Raw genomic sequence first — 12,389 nt, 5'->3', positions numbered from 1 at the left:
AAAAAGGCGTTATGCACATCCACATTTTTATTGTGAATCTATGGTTTAATAGACAGGTATGAGCAGTCAAGAATCCAGTTGATTAATGTTAATTTACCTGTGGTTTTGAAACAATCACAATAACATACATTCATATTAGTCTCTAAGGTGCAATTCATCCAGAATGAAATTAAAACACAAAAATACAGAACGATAGAGCAAATTCACAGGAGGCTGCTGAGGGAAGGATGGCTCATAATAATGGCCGAAACGGAGCAAATGGAATGGCATCAAACACATGTAAACCGTGCGTTTGATGTATTTGATACCATTCCACTAATTCCGCTCCAGCCATTACCATGAGCCCGTCGTCCTCAATTAAGGTGCCAGCAACCTCCTGTGCTCAAATTACTCAAAAGTGTCAATAGCAACTGTTCTTGCCAATCTATTTTGTTAGATACTTGGTCATATGTTAAGTACTACTACTCATAACATTACTTCTCTCAGAAAGGTCAAATATAAACCCCCGAGGGGCCTTGTTGCTATTATAAACTGGTTACCAACGTAATTAGAGCAGTAAAAATACATGTACCCGTGGTATACAGTCTGATATACCGCAGCTGTCAGACAATCAGCATTCTGGGCTCGAACCACCCAGTTTATAATTACTCTGCGTTGAGTCGTGCATAAGAACAGCCCTTAGCCGTGGTATACTGGCCATATATCACACCCCCTTGTGCCTTTTTGATGAATTATATACTGGGTGGTTCGAGACCTGAGTGCTGATTGGCTGACAGCCGTTGTATATCAGATCATATACCACGGGTATGACAAAGCATTTATTTTTACTGTTCTAATTAACGTTGGTAACCAGTTAATGAAAGCAATAAGGTACTCCGTGTTGCGTCCTGCATAGAAAGCCCTTCACCATATATCACACCTCCTCGGGCCTTATTGCTTAAATAAACAATCAAACAAAAACTAAACATGTGAAGGAAAACGATATCCTTATTACATCTACATTTTAGTCATTTATCCAGAGCGACTCACAGTGAGTGCATCGCAATGCTCTCCCGTGGGAATCAAACACACAATCCTGGCTTTGCGAGGGCTGTGCTCTACCAACTGAGCCACATAGGACATTAATACATCTTTGAGATTTTTCATGTATTAAAAAGCTCTACATAAATTAAATCTATTGTTATTTTGAAATCCTGTATTGCGTAATAAGCCAGTTGAAAGTCATGGGTTCTCCTTTCACTTGTAACCATATCCATTACGACTGAACTGGCAGAAGATGGGGATGGTGAAACACATGCAAATGAACTGCAAACAAGAACAAAAACATGTTTTGGATACATAGTCAGCACATTCTAACTCAGACCAAAGTACATACAGACTAAGGAAGAGGAAACAGGCTGGTGGTAACCATAAAAAGAATGACCGCTTGTATTTCTATAGTAATTACAGTGGGGCAAAAAAGTGTTTAGTCAGCCACCAATTGTGCAAGTTCTCCCACTTAAAAATGAGAGAGGCCTGTAATTTTCATCATAGGAACACTTCAACTATGACAGACAAAATGAGGAAACAAAATTTATTTGCAAATTATGGTGGAAAATAACTATTTGGTCACCTACAAACAAGCAAGATTTCTGGCTCTCACAGACCTGTAACTTCTTCTTTAAGAGGCTCCTCTGTCCTCCACTCGTTGCCTGTATTAATGGCACCTGTTTGAACTTGTTATCAGTATAAAAGACACCTGTCCACAACCTCAAACAGTCACACTCCAAACTCCACTATGGCCAAGACCAAAGAGCTGTCAAAGGACACCAGAAACAAAATTGTAGACCTGCACCAGGCTGGGAAGACTGAATCTGCAATAGGTAAGCAGCTTGGTTTGAAGAAATCAACTGTGGGAGCAATTATTAGGAAATGGAAGACATACAAGACCACTGATAATCTCCCCCGATCTGGGTCTCCACGCAAGATCTTACCCCGTGGGGTCAAAATGATCACAAGAACGGTGAGCAAAAATCCCAGAACCACACGGGGGGACCTAGTGAATGACCTGCAGAGAACTGGGACCAAAGTAACAAAGCCTACCATCAGTAACACACTACGCCGCCAGGGACTCAAATCCTGCAGTGCCAGACGTGTCCCCCTGCTTAAGCCAGTGCGTGTCCAGACCCGTCTGAAGTTTGCTAGAGAGCATTTGGATGATCCAGAAGAAGATTGGGAGAATGTCATATGGTCAGATGAAACCAAAATAGAACTTTTTGGTAAAAACTCAACTCGTCGTGTTTGGAGGACAAAGAATGCTGAGTTGCATCCAAAGAACACCATACCCACTGTGAAGCATGGGGGTGGAAACATCATGCTTTGGGGCTGTTTTTCTGCAAAGGGACCAGGACGACTGATCCGTGTAAAGGAAAGAATGAATGGGGCCATGTATCGTGAGATTTTGAGTGAAAACCTCATTCCATCAGCAAGGGCATTGAAGATGAAACGTGGTTGGGTCTTTCAGCATGACAATGATCCCAAACACACCGCCCAGGCAACGAAGGAGTGGCTTCGTAAGAAGCATTTCAAGGTCCTGGAGTGGCCTAGCCAGTCTCCAGATCTCAACCCCAGAGAAAATCTTTGGAGGGAGTTGAAAGTCCGTGTTGCCCAGCAACAGCCCCAAAACATCACTGCTCTAGAGGAGATCTGCATGGAGGAATGGGCCAAAATACCAGCGACAGTGTGTGAAAACCTTGTGAAGGCTTACAGAAAACGTTTGACCTCTGTCATTGCCAACAAAGGGTATATAACAAAGTATTGAGATAAACTTTTGTTATTGACCAAATACTTATTTTCCACCATAATTTGCAAATAAATTCAGGCCTCTCTCATCTTTTTAAGTGGGAGAACTTGCACAATTGGTGGCTGACTAAATACTTTTTTGCCCCACTGTATATTCCTATGCTGGTAGTCACATTGACCCAATTTAGAAAAGACGTAGAAGGTGATGTTTCCTGTACCTGTAGAATGAAAAGGGAGACGACACCTGCTCCAGTGCTTAGAAAGTTCCTCGCAAACCAGTTCCTGAGCTTCATATGGCAGCCCTGAAAGAGACAGAGGTCATATTGCTGTGGCTGTTTTTGATACTTCTTTTTTATTTTTATTTTTTTAAGATGAAAATCTGCATCCAAAATGACACCCTATTCCCTTTTATAGTGCACTACACATGTCCAGGGCCCATAGGGCTCTGGTCAAAAGCAGTGCACTATATAGTGAATAGGGTACCTTTTGGGATGTTGACAGAGAAACAAGCACACCTCCTGCCAGTTAGGTTGGGGGATGATGTTACAGGGGTTTTTGGTACAACAGGAGAGGGGCACGTTGCCCTCCCAGTCTGCCACGCCGTGGACCCCACAGCACCTGAACTAAACACAGCAAACCCACTGGGTTACCACCCTGTAACAACATTGTCCAGGCAAGCAGAATGGAGAAATGTATTGGAATGTTATTGAGGTCTAGGTACAGCTTGTATTATGTATACAGTGCGATATGTATGAATTTACCGTTATACCTACTGAATACTCACAATATGCTGGACCACATCAAAGTCCTCTTTAATGGTTAAGTTCCACTCTGACGTAGAATTCTTGTATGTCTCCAAGCTACGCATCAGGTCTTTCTCAAAGAAATTGTCAATCTGTATTGCAAACAGGTCACATGTTTACATGACTTCTACTAGCACCATTACCTTTATTTTGTCAATAGAAGTCATACGGACAGCAGAGAACCCTTTTAGATGTTTCTTACCTCCCTCTCGTACACCAGAAACACACAGGCCATGGCCAGCTCCACCAGCATCAAGATAAACAGCAGGATGAAAAACTGCAATTACAACGGATCCCGGATTACTCATAGACCATGGGCGCGTCCCAAATGGCACCTTTAGAGTGCACCACTTTTGACCGGGGCCTATAGAGTGCCATTTGGGACACAGGCTTACTGTGCATGGTCCCTGACAAATGACCTAATAAAAGAAAGAAAGAAAGAATATGTGTGCAGACTCACAGTGATGAGCATACAGCGGTTTTCCATCAGGGCCCCCATGATTCCCAGGAAACATACACACGTCACAATGGTACCCGTGACTATCAGGGTGTTGGCAGGGTATATGGGCCAGAAGGATGTGATGAGGGAGCCAAATCTAGAGTGCATCATCTGGAACTCTCCAAAACCCACGATGAAGGCACCACACAACTTGGAAGACACAAGTGTAAAAGGCTTACTTTGGGGTCAAAAAGGGGAATACATGATCTAGTAGATCTCTCAAATTGTTGACACAATCGTTTGTTTTGGTGACAGTATAGTATCGGAATAAAGAAAGTATCTTGAATAAAGGGATGTTTATGCTTTCATCCCCTCTACAGGCTGAGTTTGATATTACAGATGTCACCACGTTTTAGAGACCATAAAGAGCATGATAACCTACCCAGCAGATGAAGTTGAGGAAGGTGACAAAACCTTTCAAGCAGTTCACACAGGGACGATTCATATTTCCTTATGGTGATGATCCCATCGACCTGAAGAAAAACACACAATTCAATATCATGTTGAACCGTTAGTGCTTACCGTTCATTTGATTGATAACAGTATGGGGGAGGAGCTAAAGGGTGCAAATGTCACCAGTCAAAGAAGACTACCTCGAAAATCAATCGAGGCTCAATAACATTTTAATCGATGGAATTGAGAACGTAAAGACTGAAGCTTGGCATGACACAGAATTCAAGGCCAATAAACTCCTGGCAGATCAACTCAAACTGGGCCCTAAACTCATCGAGATGGAGAGGGCACATATGAATGGGAATTTCTTCCCCGATGAACGGCCCAACCCCCCCCCCCATGTGACTCAGCTATAGTCCACTGATTTGACACACACGCATACACACCACACCCATATTTACTCTACTTTGTTCATGTGTTTCACCTAACCACATGACCCAAACAAAACACATTGCTCTAAATGTCATAACCCTCTGAGGTCTTCAGTGGTGTTATGTGGACTGTGTCAATATGCATTCCATAGGAAGTGCACCCGAACTAACAAAACTAACACAAATGTATGGTTGTATTGGACATGTAAGGCATGAACTATATTTAACCTTCATTTAACTAGACAAGTCAGTTAAGAACACATTCTTATTTCTAATGACGGCCTACCAAAATGCAAAAGACCTCCTGCGGGGACGGGGGCCTGGGACTAAAAATATAAAATAAATATAAGACAAAACACACATCACTACAAGAGAAACAACACAACACTACATAAAGAGAGACCTAAAACAACAACATAGCAAGGCAGGAAGCAATACATGACAACACAGCATGGCAGCAAAACATAACAACAACATGGTAGCAACACAACATAGTGGCAGCCCAAAACATGGTACAAACATTATTGGGCACAGACAACAGCACAAAGGTTAAGAAGGTAGAGACAACATTACATCACACAAAGCAGCCACAGCAGTCAGTAAGTGTGTCCATGATTGAGTCTATGAAGGAAGAGATTGAGATAAAACTGTCCAGTTTCAGTGTTTGTTGCAACTCGTTCCAGTCGCTAGCTGCAGCGAACTGAAAAGAGGAGCGACCCAAGGATGTGTGTGCTTTGGGGACCTTTAACAGAATGTGAACGGGTGTTGTATGTGGAGGATGAGGGCTGCAGTAGATATCTCAGATAGGGGGGAGTGAGGCCTAAGAGGGTTTTATAAATAAGCATCAACCAGTTGGTCTTGCGACGGGTATACAAAGACGATCAGTTTACAGAGGATTATAGAGTGCAGTGATGTGTCCTATAAGGAGCATTGGTGGCAAATCTGATGGCCGAATGATAAAGAACATCTAGCCGCTCGAGAGCACCCTTACCTGTCGATCTATAAATTATGTCTCCGTTTGGCAGCTGGGGTGAAAGAGGAGCGATTACGATAGAGGAAAACAAGTCTAGATTTAACTTTAGCTTGCAGCTATGATATGTGCTGAGAGAAGGACAGTGCATCATCTAGCCATACTCCCAAGTTCTTGTATGACGTGACTACGTCAAGCTCTAAACTATCAGAGGTAGTAATAACACCTGTGGGAAGAGGGGCATTCTTCTTACCAAACCACATGACCTTTGTTTTGGAGGTGTTCAGGACAAGGTTAAGGGCAGAGAAAGCTTGTTGGACACTAAGAAAGCTTTGTTGTAGAGCATGTAACACAACATCCGGGGAGGGGCCAGCTGAGTATAAGACTGTATCATCTGCATATAAATGGATGAGAGAGCTTCCTACTGCCTGAGCTATGTCGATGTAAATTGAGAAAAGCACGGGGCCTAGGATTGAGCCTTTGGGTACTCCCTTGGTGACAGGCAGTGGCTGAGACAGCAGAGTTTCTGACTTTATACACTGCACTCTTTGAGAGAGGTAGTTAGCAAACCAGGCCAAAGACCCCTCAGAGACACCAATACTCCTTAGCTGGCTCACAAGAATGGAATGGTCTACCCTATCAAAAGCTTTGGCCAAGTCAATGAAATTAGCAGCACAATATTGCTTAGAATCAAGGTCAATGGTGACATCATTGAGGACCTTTAAGGTTGCAGTGACACATCCATAACCTGAGCGGAAACCAGATTGCATACCCAAGAGAATATTATAGACATCAAGAAAGCCAGTCAGTTGATTATTGACACGTTTTTCCAACACTTTTGATTTTTTATTTAACCTTTATTTAACTAGGCAAGTCAGTTAAGAACAAATTCTTATTTTCAATGACGGCCTAGGAACAGTGGGTTAACTGCCTTGTTCAGGGGCAGAACGACAGATTTGTACCTTGTCAGCTGGGGGATTCGAACTTGCAACCTTTCGGTTACTAGCCCAATCCTCTAACCACAGAGCAAAATAGAAATAGGCCTATAACAGTTAGGATCAGCTCGATCTCCCCCTTTAAATAAAGGAGCTGGCTGCCTTCCAAGCAATGGGAACCTCCCCAGAAAGGAAAGACAGGTTAAAAAGGTTGGAGATAGGCTTGGCGATTTAAGGGGCAGCAACCTTAAAGAAGAAAGAATCTAAACCATCTGATCCAGATGTTTTTTGGGGGTCAAGTTTAAGCAGCTGCTTTAGCACCTGTAGCGGGGCAGGGGAAAAAGGGGAAAAAGAGGGAGAAGCATCGGGGATAGTCACATTAGAATGGGTGGGAGATGAGGAAATGTTGAACGGGCAAGGAGGCATAGAGGAGTCAGATAGGTAAAAAAAAAGAAGTGGTAATTGGATGCCTCTATCGGCAACCCGATTCTGACATTAGTAGTTTCATTGTTATCCTTACATCAACCTTGGATTTGATTCATAATGAAGATAAAAATGTGTTTTCTATTTGGTTATTACAACATAAATGTATTTAAAATTGAGAAGCACTCACTGACATCTGACTTTTTGAATACTTTAGACTCCAGATATCTGTATCCCCTCATCTATAAGCCCACAAGAGAGACCAGTACGTACATCTGTCATCCTTATTGATACTATTTGTATAAAATAGTTAAAAATCATACAATGCGATTTTCTGGATTTTTGTTTTAGATTCCGTCTCTCACAGTTGAAGTGTACCTATGATTAAAAAAATTACAGACCTCTACATGCTTTGTAAGTAGGAAAACCTGCAAAATCGGCAGTGTATCAAATACTTGTTCTCCCCACTGCATATACACACACACATATATTTAAAAATATATATTTTTTCCTTTATTATTTTCCGCTAACCCAACAACCCTTTCCCTAATTGGAGTAAACTAATGAACAACAACACTAAGGCTTATACACACTATATACATTTGACAGACACAATGTATTTTACAATAGTTATATTTGGTTTGTTTTTAGTCCTTCCTCTGCCCTTCTTTTCTTTTATTTGCCATATATTTTTCAACTGTGCTGTGTTGCTTCACAAAAGTTCCGAACCTTTCTATTCTCATAGTTTCTACAGATATATGAAACTGGTATATACTTTTATTTATCACAATTTTCTTTAACCAATTTTGGTCTTTAATGCACGGCCAACATACAAGTTCCTTACTTTTCCCCCCTTCCACTTGCCTCAATTTACATTTCCATATATTTTTGTTAGCTGCATGTGTGACATAACTCCACCAGTCCTATTTATGATATTGTTTACACAGATTATACATTTTTTTTACATTTTTTTATCAGAAAATCATTTTTATTAATCAATTTGTATATTTGAGTTTAACCACAATATTTGTTATATTATTTGTTCAGGCTTTTCCTTAGTTAAACCACATAAGAGAGGAGCAGAAAGGTTCTGGAAACATTGGATTACATCCGGTCTCAAAGAATTCTCATTAAAAAAAACAAAAATTGTAGAAAAGGTTTCTCACAAATCCCTCTCCTTTGATTTCTGCAAATTACTAAAAGTATAATGACAAATTTACTCACCTACTTCAGATATCCCAAAAATATATTTTACGAACAAATTCCAAGAATCCTTAAATAATATAAATTCTACTTGGAAAATCATTCATTAACTGTTGAATAAGAAAAAGGCATCTACAACTATCTCATCTCAATGTATTGTTGGAAATAAGACCTACAGTGATCCTGATGTTATTTCATGTGAATTTAATAACCTTTTTGTGAATGTGGGTTCCTCCATCAAAGAAAATAGAAAATTGATGGAAATCCCTTGGATTACATTTCCCTTCTCTGCTTCAATTTGATCCTCCTGAGGTAATGGAGGTGTAAAGGTAATTGGTAACTTAAAGATATCAGCTGCAAGTCATGATGAGATTGGTGCCTCTTTGGTGAAATCAGTGTCTTCCTCGATCACTGAGCCTCTAACGTATACCTTCACCAAATCTATGCAAACTGGTACTGTTCTGACAGATTTAAAAATTGCCAAAGGTTGATAAATCTGGGGATCCAAGATCTCTGACAAATTATCGCCCAATATCTATACTACTATGTTTTTCTAAAATCATAGAAAAACATGGTGTATAAGAGAATGTTGAAACATTTAAATCAACAGCATTCTATATGAGCACCAATATAGTTTTGCAAAAACTACTCCACAAATATGGCTCTTTTGCAACTTGTGGATAAAATATTTACAGCCCTTAACAACAATGAAAGGAAAAGGAAAGGGGGATAGTCAGTTGTACAACTGAATGCATTCAACTGAAATGTGTCTTCCACATTTAACCCAACCCCTCTGAATCAGATACATTCTTGGCATCTTTTTAAATGTATCCAAAGCGTTTGACAGGATTGATCATGAAATATTACTTTCTAAATTGCATTATTATCGTTTTCATTAATATACATATAATTGGTTATATCGTTATGTTTATGATAGAGAACAATTTGTTTATGCAAACGGCTGTGCATCTACCAGGGCCAAGATATCCTGTGGCGTCCCACAGGGTTCAATAATTTAACCTTTGTTATTCCAAATCTATATCAATTACCTTGCTGCTGTGCCTTCTACCGTACTTCCCATTCGCTTTGCTGAAACCAATTTGATTTTATCACACACAGATTTTGATTCACTAATTAATGAAGCCAACTCTGGCATAGCCACATTTTCTGAATGTTTCAGGATAAAAAATTACCTTTCAACTTTAAAATATCCAACTTTATTGTATTCAATAGTAAGAATAATAACTATTGTAAAAAAAGAGCCAGAATCTCAGCTGATGGGAATGAAATGGAACACTTGATTCTTTGGAGTTCTAATTGATAAAAAAATATCCTGGAAAGATCATATTAAAAAATTCTGCCGCAAAGTGATAATCTGTTGGTATCATCAGAAAGATTAGTGTTTTGGTTCATAAGGCTCGCTTCCTAACTCTATACTACAGCTTAATTGACCCATATCTCATTTATTGTAATATTGTCTGGGCCAGTACATATAACTCCTACCTACAAAGTACTCATACAAAATACATTTGCAAGACTAGCCACCTCTAATTACTTAGCTCCATCTGCAGCCTTTGTTTAAGATACTCAATATCTTGTCTATGTAAATCAAATCATATTTGTCACATGTACAAGCGTACTGTGAAACGCTTACTTACAAGCCCTTAACCAACAATGCAGTACAAGAAAGAGAGTTAATAAAATATTTACTAAAGTAAAATATCTAATCAATCAAAATGTAACACAATAAATGTACATAACAATAACAAGGCTATATACAGGGGGTACCGAGTCAATGTACAGGTTAGTCGAAGTAATTTGTAAAGTGACTATGCATAGATAATAAACAGAGAGTAGAAGCAGTGTAACAACAAAGGGGGGAGGGGGGTTAATGTAAATAGTCCAGGTGGCCATTTGATTAGTTGTTCAGCAGTCTTATGGCTTGGGGGTAGAAGCTGTTAAGAAGCCTTTTGGTCCTAGACTTGGTGCTCTGGTACCGCTTGCCGTGCGGTACCGCTTGCCGTGGGCTTTCCTCGGACACCGCCTAGTATATATGTCCTAGATGTCAGAAAGCTTGGCCCCAGTGATGTACTGGGCCGTGCGCACTAGCCTCTGTAGTGCCTTTACGGTCAGATGCCGAGCAGTTGCCATACCAGGCGGTGATGCATCTGGTTAGGATGCTCTCGATGGTGCAGGTTGTTGTCCTGGGACCACATTGCCTGGTCTCTGACCTCCCCCCTATAGGCTGTCTCATCGTTGTTGGTGATCCGGCCTACTGTTGTGTCGTCAGCAAACCTAATGATGGTGTTGGAGTCGTGTTTGGCCACGCAGTCATGGGTGAATAGGGACTACAGGAGGGGACTAAGCACACGCCCCTGAGGGGCCCCAGTGTTAAGGATTAGCGTGGCAGATGTGTTGTTGCCTACCCTTACCACCTGGGGGGCAGCCCGTCAGGAAGTCCAGGATCCAGTTGCAGAGGGAGATGTTCAGTCCCAGGGTCCTTAACTCCCTCAATAACTTGATGACGTTAATGTACGCCAATTATGAATTTTAAAAGACAAATACTCATACCTCCCAGACAGTTGACCTAAACCACTCAAAGGATTCTTCCAAGTTTATTTTGAAATCCATCTATATAACACAGTCTTGTGATAACCTTCATCCTCTACACTGCCGCACCTCACATAGTCAATTCTCTATCAGATACATAGGTACCATACTCTGGAATTCTTATCTTCACATTGCCAAAACCTCATCATCCCTCAATAACTTCAACCGAACACTGGGGGTCAGCCTGATGAACCAAACTACTCAGTAATCTCCTCCATATAGCCCAACTCTCTCACACACATTTAAACAAAACATACTTTTTTTGTGATTGCTGATCGGTTCATTTGTACATTTATTTAGTGGGTTTTGGTATCTGTTTTAAAGCTTTTATTTAAACATTTTTGTTCTTATGTATTGTATATAGTTTTTTTTTTGTAGTGTGGTTTTTATATAATCCCGTGGGCTTCCAACCACACCTGCATGCCTTTAAATTTTTTTTAAATCTATATTATTGTTGTTTATCGCTTTATTTTCTTCGGTGCAAATAAACGAAACAGGATACAAAATGTCTAATCTCGCTTTAGAGTAGAAAAGCAGTTGATTCAAGTGACCATGACTACTCCTCATGTCTGATGGTTGAAGTGTTGACAAGACAGCACTGTTTGGTATGACAACAATGAGCACGGTGCCTGACCTATCCAAACATGTTATAGCCCCACTCCTATGCAAAGTATTGTTCCAAGCACATTTTCTATTTCATTTAACATTTAAATTGCCATCGAGACTTCCTATTCATTGCAGGATTTACCATTACAGAGCAATGACTAACAATTACACATTTTCAGAGCTTGTTGCAGTTCTTTTAAAGTCTAGATATACTTTGTACAATAAGATATTTTTCATCTACTTCAAATCTAAATAATTGTGCTGATTTTAATAACATAACTTTTAAACATCTCAGTAAATTCTACAGTAAATATCTATCTATATAAAAAAAAATTAAATCACCGAAGAGGACACAGTACCTTACAAACAAAGTGATCAAAAGTAATCCACAATGTTCCCTCAGTTAAAACAGCAGATATAATACCTGTGTACCATTGGTGTGACACTGAACCTTCTGGGTGTTGAAAGGTAAGGGCTGGAGCCTGGTGGCATAAGAGTCAAAAAAAGAGTCAAAAAGGGAACAATGTGGTTAGCAGACTGACACCTAAGTGTACTACCTGACAGACAGTAGAGCCCGCCCTACTATACACAGCGTCAAAATGTTTTAAGTTACAACAAGTAAATGCCAGAACAATGAATAATGAATAGACTGTATGCAAATACTGTAGATGGCAAGGACCTGTCTTTTCTATACATTTACAGAGTTTGAGTGGACTGGCAGGAGTCCCTTTCACC

General features: G+C 40.2%; 1 protein-coding gene across 3 annotated transcripts; it reads right to left on the bottom strand.

Annotated features, from left to right (window-relative positions):
• Nucleotides 1-12: 12 nt before the first annotated feature.
• Nucleotides 13-12,235, bottom strand: LOC109872313 (leukocyte surface antigen CD53). 3 transcript variants are annotated; one of them, XM_020463522.2, is made up of 8 exons: nucleotides 12,087-12,235; nucleotides 4,466-4,556; nucleotides 4,045-4,233; nucleotides 3,787-3,861; nucleotides 3,566-3,676; nucleotides 3,297-3,404; nucleotides 3,000-3,083; nucleotides 13-1,305 (listed from the first exon to the last, which is right to left on the bottom strand). In XM_020463522.2, exons 2-8 carry the CDS (start codon nucleotides 4,526-4,528, stop codon nucleotides 1,237-1,239), a joined length of 699 nt encoding a protein of 232 aa, XP_020319111.1. In that variant the 5' UTR covers nucleotides 4,529-4,556; nucleotides 12,087-12,235; the 3' UTR covers nucleotides 13-1,236. The 3 variants fall into 3 exon arrangements, with proteins under 3 accessions (XP_020319111.1, XP_020319098.1, XP_020319105.1); XM_020463509.2 differs by having other exon boundaries at nucleotides 12,079-12,211; XM_020463516.2 differs by having other exon boundaries at nucleotides 12,014-12,209.
• Nucleotides 12,236-12,389: the final 154 nt, after the last annotated feature.

The sequence above is a fragment of the Oncorhynchus kisutch genome, linkage group LG3 (assembly GCF_002021735.2).
Source record: "Oncorhynchus kisutch isolate 150728-3 linkage group LG3, Okis_V2, whole genome shotgun sequence".
NCBI lineage: Eukaryota > Metazoa > Chordata > Actinopteri > Salmoniformes > Salmonidae > Oncorhynchus > Oncorhynchus kisutch.
This window is presented reverse-complemented; position numbering and strand designations above follow the sequence as displayed.